Source organism: Macaca mulatta, chromosome 9 (genome assembly GCF_049350105.2).
Source record: "Macaca mulatta isolate MMU2019108-1 chromosome 9, T2T-MMU8v2.0, whole genome shotgun sequence".
NCBI classification, from domain to species: Eukaryota; Metazoa; Chordata; class Mammalia; order Primates; family Cercopithecidae; genus Macaca; species Macaca mulatta.
In genome coordinates this window covers 114,748,263-114,762,097 of record NC_133414.1, presented here as the reverse complement: position 1 = coordinate 114,762,097, position 13,835 = coordinate 114,748,263, and the positions used below count along the sequence as shown (strand labels likewise).

At 50.7% G+C, this 13,835-nt stretch overlaps 1 protein-coding gene across 5 annotated transcripts in view; it reads right to left on the bottom strand.

The window, feature by feature from the left end:
* Positions 1-10,033: 10,033 nt before the first annotated feature.
* The window catches only part of SUFU (SUFU negative regulator of hedgehog signaling), a 134,231-nt gene continuing 130,429 nt past the window's right edge, over positions 10,034-13,835 (bottom strand). For 4 of the 5 annotated variants that reach the window (XM_015148000.3, XM_015148002.3, XM_028853493.2 and 1 more), the window contains one exon: positions 10,034-13,398. In XM_015148000.3, coding sequence (XP_015003486.1) covers positions 13,309-13,398 — 90 coding nt within the window. In that variant the 3' untranslated portion in view covers positions 10,034-13,308. 5 annotated transcript variants of the gene reach the window in all.

The following is a 13,835-nucleotide window of genomic DNA, read 5'->3' as shown; positions in this document are numbered from 1 at the left end:
AGTGCTGTTACAGCTGCCGGGCGCCCGGCCCCTCCCCCTTTCCCTGTCGCGTTGGGGCTGTTCTGGAGACTGCTCCTGCTATTGGTCGACAAGCTGAGGCTCCACCTCTCTAAGGCGGGGCAGACCCGAGAGTCTCACGTGACTCTCACAAACTTCGGTACATTAAACGTTGGGATGGGAGGGGGTTTTCTGCGCTTGTTAAAAAAGCGATAGCCGGGCGAGGTGGCTCACGCTTGTAATCCCAGCACTTTGGGAGGCCGAGGCGGGCGGATCACGAGGTCAGGAGATCGAGATCATCTTAGCTAACAGGGTGAAACCCCATCTACACTAAAAATACAAAAAAATTAGCCTGGCGTGGTGGTGGGCGCCTGTAGTCCCAGCTACTCGGGAGGCTGAGGCAGGAGAATGGCGTGAACGCGGGAGGCGGAGCTGGCAGTGAGCCGACATCGCACCACTGCACTCCAGCCTGGGCGACAGAGCGAGACTCCGTCTCAAACAACAACAACAACAACAAAAGCGATAATGCCACGGCGTAGTGGGACCACCTCTTTCCGGGCCTGAAGTGAAGAGTCCCGTAGCTCTTTACCCAGAGGGAAAGGAGCCTTTGTCGGTTTGCTCAGCAGTCCAGTGGAAGTGAGTAGGAAAATGCAAAGGTTCAGTGTGGGGAGATTTCCCGACGTCCTTAATACTTTTACCTTCATCCCCGGCGCTTTAAACTACCTAGCAAGATAGGCATTTATTCCTCTATTAATAAGGAAACCATGGCTTAAAGCACTGCAGAAATCTGCCAAGGCCAATGGTCAGTCAATAAATCTTCAACAAAAGATTTTTCTAAGCCCTGGGAATTGCCTGAAAAACGTGCAAAAAAATTTAATTTAAATATACGTAGAACAATTTTCGTGATAGAGAATAACAGGCTCACACAAAGGCTTTCTGAAAAAGTGACATTTGAGTTGGGACCAGAATGCACACGAAGAGTCAGATAGGTGAAACCTGGGGGAAGAGCGATCCAGTCAGAAGAAAAAAACAAATGCAAAAGCAATAGAACAGGCAGGTTCCAGGACAGAAAGAAGGCAATGTGTCCAGGAAGAAAGGTAAGGGCCAGAACACACAGGGCCTTCCTTATATATCTATTATATATTATATAATAGTACACTTATTATAAGTGTGCTATATAAGTATAGTATAAGATACTATATAAGTATACTATATAAGTATAGTATACTGTTATATATAGTATATATTATCTCTAGTATTGGATATACTGTATATGGTGATAAGTATAGTATAAATATACTATATGTATTATATGTATTTATAGTATATATTATATATACTATACCATATATTATATATACTATAGTATACCATATATTATATATACGATACCATATATACTATAATATGCCACATATTGTATATACTATACCATAAATTATATATAGTGTAATATGCCATATATTATATATACTATAATTTATTGTTTTTTGAGACGAGTTTCATTCTTGTCACCCAGACTGGAGTGCAATGGTGCGATCTCGGCTCACTGCAACCTCCTCCTCCTGGGTTCAAACAATTCCGCCTCAGCCTCCCAAGTAGCTGGGATTACAGGTGCCTGCCACCATGCCCAGCTATTTTTTTTTTTTTTTGAGATGGGGTTTCGCTCTTGTTGCCCGGGCTGGAGTGCAATGGCACTATCTCAGCTCACCGCAACCTCCGCCTCCAGGGTTCAGGTGATTTTCCTGCCCAGCCTCCTGAGTAGCTGGGATTACAGGCACGTGACACCACGCTTGGCTAATTTTGTATTTTTAATAGAGACAAGGTTTCACCATATTGGTAAGGCTGGTCTCAAACTCCTGACCTCAGATAATCCACCCGCCTCGGCCTCCCACAGTGCTATCATTACAGGAGTGAGCCTCCATGCCCGGCTATACTATAATATTTATACTCTCTATATATTATATTTTTCCCTTCTTTCCTCCAAAAATGTTTTAAAAATTATTCCTAGGATTTGGATCTCAACAAAAGGCTGATGGTAGCACCATTTACTAAAAAGGGGAAAATTGAACAGGATTAGATTATTTGAATAAGGCTATTTTCTTTTCTTTTCTATTTTCTCTTTCCTTTCCTTTTTTTTTTTTTTGAGACAGAGTTTCACTCTGTTGCCCTGGCTTGAGTGCAGTGGTGCAATCATGGCTCACTGCAGCCTCAACTTCCCAGGCTCAGGTGATCCTGCCTCCTCAGCATCCTGAGTAGCTAGGACTACAAGCACACAACACAGCCCAGCTAAATTTTTGTATTTTTTTCTAGAGTCAGGTTTTCACCATGCTGCCCAGACTGGTGAGTAAAGGGACTTTCTAAGTTGAGTTGGCTCATATCCCAATGGAAATGTTGAGGAGACAATTGTGTATACAGACCCAGTGGGGATGTTTGTCCTGGAGATAGGGATTTTGGAGTCATCAAAGATTATGTTCTAAATGGTAGAATTGAGATTGAAATCCAGTTCTATATGACCCCTGGGTCCCTGATCCTCTGAAGACAGAGCCTGTCTGTAGCGCTTTGCATCTCTTCACATGGGGGGTTGTATGCACGGCAAGTGAATATGTGAATGAATGAATGAATGAATGAACGAACAAGGAGAAAGTGGCTTCTAAGTCCTAATCCTCAATTCCATGCTGTAAGGATGGTGCGAAGAAAGAAGGTCTAGCTTAGAAGCAGTTGGAGGTCCCTTTCTGGCCTCCTTGCCAGTGACCTCCAGTATAAGCAATCTAAACAATTCCTCACTTACTGTCTTTTTTGAACACTCCCCTTAACTTGTAACATGTTTGCTTCTTGGCCGGCATGGTGGCTCATGCCTGTAATCCTAGCACTTTGGGAGGCCGAGGTGGGCGGATCACGAGGTCAGGAGATTGAGACCATCCTGGCTAACACGATGAAACTCCGTCTCTACTAAAAATACAAAAAAAATTAGCCAGGCGCGGTGGCGGGCGCCTGTAGTCCCAGCTACTCAGGAGGCTGAGGCAGGAGAAGGGCGTGAACCTGGGAGGCGGAGCTTGCAGTGAGCCAAGATCGCGCCACTGCACTCCATCCTGGGTGACAGAGCGAGACTCCATCTCAAAAAAAAAAAAAAAGAAAAAAGATATCATATGCTTCTTGTTTTCTTCTTATCTTCTAATCATAGATGTCTCCAATTTCCATCTCATAAATGTTGGCAGTCTTCAGAGTTCTGCTTTCCATCCTCTTCTCTTACCAATCTACTACACCCTGGACCTATCTCATTTACTTCTGAGCTTTATGACCATCTACATGCTGCTAACTCCCCAGTCAGTATCTCCAGGCTAAATCCTCACCTCCTGGTTGCAGATCTGTATAACTCACTATGCTGTCTGCACAGATGTCCCACAGGCACCTTGAATTCAATGTATTGGAAGCCAAACTCATTATCTTCACATTCCAGCCTGTTCGTCCTCCTGCATTCCCCATCTCAGTCGGTGGACCTATCAACAACTTGATGTTTTTTTTGTTTTTGTTTTTGTTTTTGTTTTTTGAGACAGTCTTGCTCTGTCACCCAGACTGGAGTGCTAGTGGTGCACTGCAACCTCTGCCTCCCAAGTTCAAGCGATTCTTCTGCCGCAGCCTCCTGAGTAGCTGGGAATACAGGTGCGCACCACCACGCACAGCTAATTTTTGTATATTTAGTAGAGACAGGGTCTTGCCCATGTTAGCCAGGCTAATGCCGAACTCCTCACCTCAGGTGATCTGCCTGCCTCGGCCTCCCAAAGTGCTGGGATTACAGACGTGAGCCACCGCACCTGGACTTAAACAACTAATTACCAAGCTGAGGATGAAGTAGACAACCTTGACAGCTGTCTGTCCCTTACTGCCCTCCCTGACCCCTCATCCATTCAATCAGATATTGGGTCCTATAGATCCTTCTCTTTTTTTTTTTTTTTTTTTTTGAGACGGAGTCTCGCTCTGTCGCCCAGGCTGGAGTGCAGTGGCCGGGTCTCAGCTCACTGCAAGCTCCGCCTCCCGGGTTCACGCCATTCTCCTGCCTCAGCCTCCTGAGTAGCTGGGACTACAGGCGCCCGCCACCTCGCCCGGCTAGTTTTTTGTATTTTTAGTAGAGACGGGGTTTCACCATGTTAGCCAGGATGGTCTCGATCTCCTGACCTTGTGATCCGCCCGTCTCGGCCTCCCAAAGTGCTGGGATTACAGGCTTGAGCCACCGCGCCCGGCCTAGATCCTTCTCTTAAATCTCTCAGATCATCCACTTGTATATCTGTTGCTCACATGACATCCTCATGTGGAGTTAGAACAAACATCTCAAACTCAACATGTTCAAAAGGATACTAATTTCTGCTCCCTCTTAAACCTGTTCCTGCTGCCGTATTCTGCTTTTCAGTGAACCAACCCTTCAGCAGATCTTTTTTTTTTTTTTGAGACGGGTCTCTCTGTAGTGCCCAGGCTGGAGTGCAATGGTGCAATCATTACCCACTGCAATGTCTGCCTCCTGACCTCAAGTGATCTTCCTGCCTCAGCCTCCAGAGTAGCTGGCACTACAGGTGTGTGCCACCACACCCAGCCAATTTTTGTACTTTTTGTAGAGATGGAGTCTTGCTATGTTGCCCAGGCTGGTCTTGAGCTACTGAGCTCAAGTGATCCATGTGCCTTGGCCTCCCAACATGCTGGGATTACAGGTGTGAGCCACTGTGTCGAGCCAGCAAATCTTGACTACTTCTTAACCTCTCCATTACTTCACCATAATCTCTTGCCTAGATTATTTCAGTGTATCGTAACTGGTTTCCGTGCTTCTGCCCTTAACTCCTGGAGTCAATTCTCAATGTAGTAGCTGGGGTAATCTTTTTTAAAAAAGTGGCACGATCTTGGCTCATTGTAACCTCTGTCTCCTGGATTCAAGCGATTCTCCTGCCTCAGCCTCCCAAGTAGCTGGATTACAATGTGCACCACCACACCCAGCTGTATCTTTAGTAGAGACTGGGTTTTGCCATGTTGGCTAGGCTGTTTTCGAACTCCTGGCCTCAAGTGATCTGCCTACCTTGGACTCTGAGAGTGCGGGGATTATAGGTGTGAGCCACCACACCAGGCCCCAGCCAGTTTTTTAAAAATATAAGTCACAATGGCCGGGCATGGTGGCTTATGCCTGTAATCCCAGCACTTTGGGAGGCCGAGGCGGGTGGATCACCTGAGGTCAGGAGTTCAAGACCAGCCTGGCCAGCATGGTGAAATGCTGTCTCTACTAAAAATACAAACAATTAGCTGGGCACGGTGGTGCATGCCTGTAGTCCCAGCTATTCAGGAGGCTGAGGCAGGAGAATTGCTTGAATCCGGCAGGCAGAGATTGCGGTGAGGCAAGATCGTGCCATTGCACTCCAGCCTGGGCAACAAGAGGGGAAACTCCATCTCAAAAAAAAAAAATATGTATATATATGCGTGTGTGTGTGTGTGTGTATGTATATACACACACATATATATATATACACACAAATATATCTATATATCAGAAAATGTCACTCCTCTGCTCAAAATCTTCCAATGCCTTCTCAATCCAACCAGAATAAAAGTGAAAGTTTTAGAATTCCCTCCGAGGTCCTGCACGGTCTGGCCTCTGTATAATTTTCTAGCCTTCTCTTCTCCCACTCTGTTGCACCCACACTGGCTTCCCTGGTGCCCTCAAAGACACCCGGTATGTTTCTCCTTAACTCCCTCACCCTTTGCAGATGCTCTTCAGTGTCCCTGGCCCATCTTCCCCCAGATAGCCCTATGGCACACTTCTTCCAGTAATTGAGATCCTTATCCTTTGTTCAAATGTCACCTATGCTATGAGGCCTTCCCTGACCTCTCTATTTAAAATGCATCCCTCCCTCCAGCCCCACTTTCCCTCCTCCTCTGTTTCTCCATAGCATGGGTCTCTATGTACGATATTTCCTCCTTTTGAAAATTATTATCTGGGCTGGGCGCGGTGGCTCACGCCTGTAATCCCAGCACATTGGGAGGCCCAGGCAGGCAGATCACGAGGTCAGGAGATCAAGACCATCCTGGCTAACACAGTGAAACCCCCGTCTCCACTAAAAAAATACAAAAAACAGCCGGGCGTGGTGGTGGGTGCTTGTAGTTCCAGCTACTTGGGAGGCTGAGGCAGGAGAATGGCATGAACCCGGGAGGCGGAGCTTGCAGTGAGCCCAGGTAGCACCACTGCACTCCAGCCTGGGCGACAGAGCGAGACTCTATCTCAAGAAAAAAAAAAAAGAAAGAAAGAAGGAAGGAGGAAAGAAGGAAAGAAAAGAAAAGAAAAAAGAAAAGAAAAGAAAATTATTATCTGGCCGGGCACAGTGGCTCACACCTGTAATCCCAGCACTTTGGGAGTCCAAGGCGGGTGGATCACCTGAGGTCAGGAGTTCAAGACCAGCTTGGCCAACATGGTGAAACCCCGTCTCTACTAAAAGTACAAAAATTAGCCAGGCGTAGTGGCAGGCGCCTGTAATCCCAGCTACTTGGGAGGCTGAGGTGGGAGAATTGCTTGAACCTGGGAGGCGGAGCTTGCAGTAAGCCGAGATCTCGCCACTGCACTCCAGCCTAGGCAACAAGAGCAAATCTCCAGCGCAAAAAAAAAAAAAAAAAAAAGAGAAAGAAATTATTATCTGTCGCCCATCATTAAAATGTAAGATCTGTGAGGCTGGGCGCGTGGCTTATGCCTGTCATCCCAGCACTTTGGGAGGCCAAGGCAGGTGAATCACCTGAGGTCAGCAGTTCGAGACCAGCCTGGCCAAGATGGTGAAACCCTGTCTCTACTAAAAATAAAACATTAGCTGGGCATGGTGGCACGTGCCTGTAGTCCCAGCTACTTGGGAAGCTGAGGCAGGATAATCTCTTGAACCTGAGAGGCGGAGGTTAGAGTGAGCCGAGATCACACCACTGTACTCCAGCCTGGGAGGTTTCAGTGAGCTGAGATCGCACCACCACACTCCAGCCTGGGCGACAGAGTGAGACTCTGTCTCAAAAAAAAAAAAAGAAAAAAGTAAGATCTGTCTAAGGAGGTATTTTCTTTAATGCTAATACCTCCTTTAGCATTGTGCGTAGAACGGGACTTAGCACATTGTAGATGCCTAATAAATATTTGTCAAATCAATAAATGAATCCCATTCTCTCCACCTAGGTAGATGCTTCTACCCTAATGCAAGCATCATTGGTCACTTTTCCTTCATTCTTACCCCCTTTCAAAACATTCTCCATCCAGCAGACAAGGAGATGGTCCTAAAATGAAAGCTTGATGCCTTAAACCATATACTCCAAATTGCACTCTAGTGCCCAAGCAGAGTTTTAAGGCTTCTACCCTTGTTGTTTTGACTGCCTGGAGAGCTTATGAAAGTAAAGTTTCCTCTTGTTTTGCTCAACTCATCCTTAAGCATCCTTTAGGTTTTAACTTAGATGTCACTTCTTCAAGGAGTCTTTTTTTGAATCTCCCCAGATTGGGTTAGGCACCTGGCTGAAGTCACCCTGATAAGTGGTGAAGCTGGGGTGGGACAGAAAGCAGCTTACTGCCTTCCTCTTTGATGGTTCTTCCTCATAAGTATGTGTTTCCTTGTCTATTTCCCCTCACTGCACTCCGAGCCTCTTAAGGCAGGGCCTGAGTCTGGCATCTCAGTATATAACAGAGTGCCTGGCACACACTTGTTCAAAGAACAACAGAATGGGCCGGGCGCGGTGGCTCAAGCCTGTAATCCCAGCACTTTGGGAGGCCGAGACGGGCGGATCACGAGGTCAGCAGATCGAGACCATCCTGGCTAACACGGTGAAACCCCGTCTCTACTAAAAAAAAAAAAAATACAAAAAACTAGCTGGGCGAGGTGGCGGGCGCCTGTAGTCCCAGCTACTCGGGAGGCTGAGGCAGGAGAATGGCGTAAACCCGGGAGGCGAAGCTTGCAGTGAGCTGAGATGCAGTCACTGCACTCCAGCCTGGGCGACAGAGCGAGACTCCGTCTCAAAAAAAAAAAAAAAAAGAACAACAGAATGTTTTCTAGTTCGTTCCCACCGTGTTACTGTAGATGTAGAGGCTCGACAATGCATGGTTGGCCTTCATCTGTCCTGTAAAGGTTGAGACCCATTTTCCATCCTTGCAGTGCTCTCATGGTACTGAAATGTATGGGGTGGGATGGGTGAAATTGGAAAATCAAGGAAGAGGGTCTCTGCCCTAGTAAGACCAGTTCTCTGGCCCCAGTAAGACCACTACTCTCATGATAACCCCCTCAAAGTCTCCCTCATCCTACAAGTTACTTGGAGAGCTATGCTCATTCAAGCCATGGACACCCACCAGCAGTCAGTTGCTTCTTCCCCCATGCTGCCCTCACCTCCCAGACTTCTTGGCAATAAGGAGGAAAGGAGGGATGGGTCAGTCCCACCATGTCCCCTGGAAGGGGCCTGGAGATGGCTGCCCCTCTCAGACCACATCCAGACCTGCCCCTGCAGGCTTCCCCCTTCTCCTGCGCAGCAAATCACCCCACCCTGGCCTCGCCACCACCTACCCCCTTGCAGCCTGCTGCCACCTCAGTGCCTGCCTGGCTGGGTTGAGTCACTTGTAGCTTGCATCCTTCTTCTGGTTAGGCCAGTTTGGCAAATCTCTCAGGCTTCCCGGCCCCCCTGATGCCTGTGGGACTCCCTCCCCAGGGCCCCCAGCACCCCAGATGAGGCAAAGCAGACGCCTGGGAGGAATGCACAGGACTTTCTGGAGGAGATTATTACAGATGGCATGGTAGATCTCTCTCCTCCTTAATTCTAGGGCTGGGGTCTCTGCCCTAGGCCCAGGAGTCCTTCTCTTTCCAGAAACAGCCTCAGCCTGGTGTCCTGCAGAACCACCTAAGCAGAGGATCTTGCTATTCTGCATTCTCTGGGGCAAGAACTTCACCCTGATACTGTGTCCTTGTAGGCTAAAGTCAGATGAGGGTACCTCCCCCAGCCCCCAGTCTCCAGGCAGAAAAGGGAAAGGGCATGAGGGCCCCAGACAGGACCTGCTGCATTGCTCCATTTGAGAGTTCAGTAAAAGGCTGCAGGGGAAGGAATGTGGACCTCTCAGCAAAGGCCCCCCACATGGCTAGGTCTCACAGAAGGGACAGGATATAAGAGCCCCCTCATAGGAGCTAACATCCCCTCTCCCTTGCTTATGCTGTCCTAGGACCTCCGCCCCAGCCCCACCCAAATCCCCTGCCACTGTCCAGGATAGAAAACCAGAAGGGAATGAATATGTGAGGGCCCGGGTGGTCACAGGTTCCAAGAACTCTGGGTGCAGCCCTCATCCTGAATGCCAGGCTAGTGCCTTCTCCCCCAGTGCAATGCCTCCCCACACTGGGCGTTGGGCTGTTTTGCTGCCCCCCAGCCCTGGAGAGGCAGGAGCTGGGCAGTCCAGGAAAGGAAGATATACCCGACACCTCCCTCTGCTGCCAGGCCCAGTGGAGTTGCTACGGCGGGTGGGCTGGCCTCTGTGTCACCCAGTGGGTGTCGCCGGTTCTGAATTGACCTTCTATCTGGATCCTGCCCCTGGGCACTGGATTAGGAGGTAGAATTTAGATGTCATGTGAGAGGAGCTGGAAGCCGGGGCAAGGACTCCGAAGGAGATGAGGAGGGCCTGCCTTCCTCACCTGTCTGGGCCCCTCTTCCTAAGGCAAAAGGGGTTTTTGGTGAGAGGAGGGTAGAAGAGGGATGAAGTGGCAGGGAGAGGGCCTTTTCCCACCGCCTCATCTCCCCAGACTGCTCCTCGCTCCTACCCCCTTGACCTTAGAGGAATTCAGGACCAGTGAGGGAGAGCCTGTCCCTGCAAAGTCATTTCTTCATGACTGAAGAGCCACCAGCTGTGTGATCCCAACTCCCTGGCACCTCCTCCACTCTCGACAACAATCCTGGGGGCCTCCCTCCATCCTGGCTTCTAAGTGGCTAAGTACAACCCACTCCCTCTGCCAGGGCCCCGGGTTTCCTGCTCCACTACTCCTGGCAGCCAGAAATGAGCACACAACCCAGGCACTTCTGCAAAGATGTTTAATGCACTTAGATTACAGAGAGGAAGAGGGGGTAAGAAGGAAACGATATCTAAGTGAGTCACCCAAAAATTCTTACAAAAGTCCCAGGCTGGCTGCAGCCCCAGGAACCGAGTCGCCACTGACATTAAAAACTAATATAAAATTTTACAAAAATCTGCTGGTTGCAGCATTCAGGTACTTGTACAAAAGGAGGGGTCTCTCTACAGGGCTCCTGACTTGTAACAGGACCCCAGGCACCTCACCTGGCACGGATGTCCTACAAGCCAGAGAGGGAAGACCAGATACAAAAATACAGTAAAGGAAATTCTCTACTGGTCAGCCCCATAGGGGCACCGACCTTCAGGTTTTCTCCCTGCTTGCAACTCAATCTGAAACCCCAGTCCCAAGACCCTGTGTCTATTTTTAAAAATGCTCTAGCCCTTTTAGACTCTCCCCTCGGCGTCTCCAGTCCCTGCCTTGGAGCACTGCCCTTGGAAGAGAAAGATACAGGCAGGAAGAGGCACCAGCTCCCCAGACAGGCCTGAGACCTCGCACAAGCCTCCCAAACCCCCCTCAGAATTGCAGCCGAGTCTGCGGTCCTCCTGCAGCCTACACTGAGCCAGCGGAGCCACAGGATCCTGCCTTATATAGCAGGCAAACAGCAAAGGGAAAGGCCCTTCTCAGGACCTGGAGGGGTGGGTAGGACTAGGCAAGTCTCCAAGTAGCTTGCAGAAGAGGCAGATTTAGGGAGGGAGGCCCCTTACCTCCTCCACCCACTACAAGGTCAGGGGTTCCCACAGAGCTGCAGGGAGGGAAAGGGGACATTCACCAAGCATCCTGTGCCAGCAGCTGTGCTGGGTAGGGTCCACGGTCAGCTTGGCTTGATCTTCTTTAAGGTCATCTCTCACCAGCCAGCAGCCTGAGAAACCTCTGGGAGGCACCAATGCCCATGGGAAAGGAGGCCTGGTCAGAGATGCGTGATGCCCTGTCCTGCCTCAGAGCCAGTGAGATGGATCCTGGCCCCTGCAGGATCTTGGATGAGCGTGAGGCTCCTGACATATTGGGGGTACGAAGGGGCCACAGGCTTCATGTGCTCATCATCTCGGAGCTCACCCACTTCTTCCTGCCTTACCCTGCTCCCCTAGAACAGGGCCACCATGCTGGCTGGTGTCTACCTTCAGTCCGCAAAGACCCTCCAGGCCTGGGGCAAGTTGCTGACCAGGTGCTTCACAAACTAATGACAAAGCTTAGCTCAGAAAATGACCCATCCCCACCCAACCAACGATAGAGGCACCCAGCAGATGGAAGCGGGCAAACTGCAGCAGGGAGCCCTCAGGCAGGTCCCCAGCAAGAGAGTTGAGGGAGAGGCTGGTCACCGTGGCAAGGAATGGAGGCGAACTGATGGCACCTCTCTGCCTATGAAATGTCAGAAGACAAGAGCTTCACAGGCAGGGCTGCTGTGGTGGGGGATGGCCAGTAGGGCTCCCTCTGGGAAGTCCTCAGGGCAGTAGAGGCACAGCTGCTGACATAAGGTCCTGAGTGGCTTGCATCTTGGCTGGTGGGGACCTGGAGCCAGTCTCTCCCAAATACTCCAGGCTGATGTGCCTTGCAACTCTGAGCTTGATGGAGTTAACCAGATAGCCCTGGGGATGTGTAGAAGAGGCCAGGCCTAGTGGCTCCATGGAGGTTCAACTCTTGCTCCCTGGAGAACCCAGCTCGTGCCCTCATACCCCTGGGGGCAGCTCTTTAACTGGATCTCTCATCAGTGGCGTCCTGCACCCTGTGGGCATTCCTGTGGCATCCCTGGTGGTGCCTGCATGTGCAGTGAGGCAGATGGGAGCAATGAGGAGCCCTGCATGGTCATGACTTTGCTTTGAAGAGGTGTAAAGAGTGATCTTGAAGTATTACAGCAGTCCTGTCCCTAGAATTGGGGGTAAGAAGGCAGGAAAGGGGCTTGCTGGTTCCAGGTCAGGAGTGGGAGATAACCCGAGAGGAACTCCAAAACCATGGGCTAGAGATAGGCTGGCTTCTGGAAGGCAGACTGAGATCTGCAGTACTGGGGGTGAGGGGCTGAAGACCATGAGAGGCCAGGATGCCAGAAAGGAGACGGGATGAGGAGTGGAGAATGAAAGATAGGGCATGAATGGATACAGGGAGGATGGGAGGGCGGCAGAGAGCAGAGTTAGCAGAACCAAAGTGAAAGAGATGTTGAGAGGTGGATTTTTCAGTTTTAGTAAGCCAGCCCTGCAGCCTGAAGGCTGGGAGGCCCAGGGACTGAGGAAATGGGACAGGACTGATTACAGAGCTGGAGACCCAGGCCCTGAGTGACAGCGGGGATGGTGTGTGACGTGCTGAACCTCACCCTCTCACAGGTAGGCCTGGTTGGGTGGAAAAGGCCTAGAAGATGAGGCTGGGGTCACCGAGTCTTTGAGACCCATTCACTTGGAAAACAGTAGCACCCCTCCCTGGCCCCACGAAACCAGACTCAAAGCTGCACAAGGGAGTGTCTCTCCTCTCCCCTGCCCTGGGCTCCACCAGGCCCAGCTGGGAAGAAAAGTCTCTGTGCAGCCGGCTCCTCCAGGGCTCTGGGCTGTCAGGCGGACACCAAGCACCTTCTCTGGTGGCAGCCCAAGGAGAGAGACAGCCCTAGGCCGCTGTCAGAGAATACGAAAGTTCGATGGGGAATAAAGTTCTGTTTAAAAAACATTATATACATGGCTTCTGGACATCTTTGCAGAGCAATAAAATACCATCCGGTTTCTACAAAATAAAATAGGGATGAAGAAGAAGAAAACCAAACATGATCAGAGGAATTGTTCCGTGGCCAGAGGAGCTTGAGTAGCAAAGGCTTCCAGAGCTGAGCTAGGAATTGCCTCCACGCGCTCTGCACCTGGCTGTCCGCCTCCCTCCTGCTGGGCTGTGCGGCAGGGGGTAGGTGAGAATGAGGCCTGTCTCCACCTAGGGGCACAGCCAGGGTCCAGAGTCAAACCTCAAACCAGAATCTGTGCGGGCTGCAGGCAGGGAGGGTCCGCATTTGCCCACTCACTGGCCTGATGAGTCACAGGGCTTAGGCATCTGGGGGGTGCGGCCCCTGAGCTGGAGGTGAGGTGGGGGGCCTGTGGCCTGTGCACGGCACCCCACTGGGCTGCAGGGTTGTGCTGCGCAGTCTTCCTCACACTTGTCCTTTTATTTGTGGGGATCTCATTGACGCAACTGTTACACTGGAAGTCACTGGGGAGCAGCTGGGCTCCCCGCTGGCCCCTGCAGGGCCCAGCCCAGGCTAGTGTAGCGGACTGTCGAACACCACGTCAGGCAGGATGGAGACCTTCAGCTTCTTTTCAGGCCAGCTGTACTCTTTGGGAAGTTTGAACTGTGGAGGGAGCAAGCACAGACCAGGAGTGTGAGTGGTTAGCAGAATCCACTGTGCTCTTTCTAGAGACTGCCCAGGCCTTCCCAGGTGGGAGGCTGGGCTCAAACGCCTGGAGTTGGTGACCCCTTCTTTCCCCACGGCCTGCTAATAATGAGCCAGGTTGGAGGAGGGCGTTTTCTCCTCCTTTCTCCACTAAGCTGACCTCCCTCTTGCTCACTTCCTTGGTTCTGCCTCTGGCCACAGGCATGTAAGGAATCTGCTCCCTGAGGCCCTGGGGCTGGAGGATGGGGGGCTGGGGGAGGGTCTGGAGGCTGTGGGGAAGTGGCCTGAACTCTGTCACTGCCATGGCCTCTTTTTCCGAGGCTAGTGCAGGAAGAACCCTGGAACCTGTCCTCTGTAGCCTTGGCCAAAGGCTCCCAAGGGAAGGAGACCCCAGT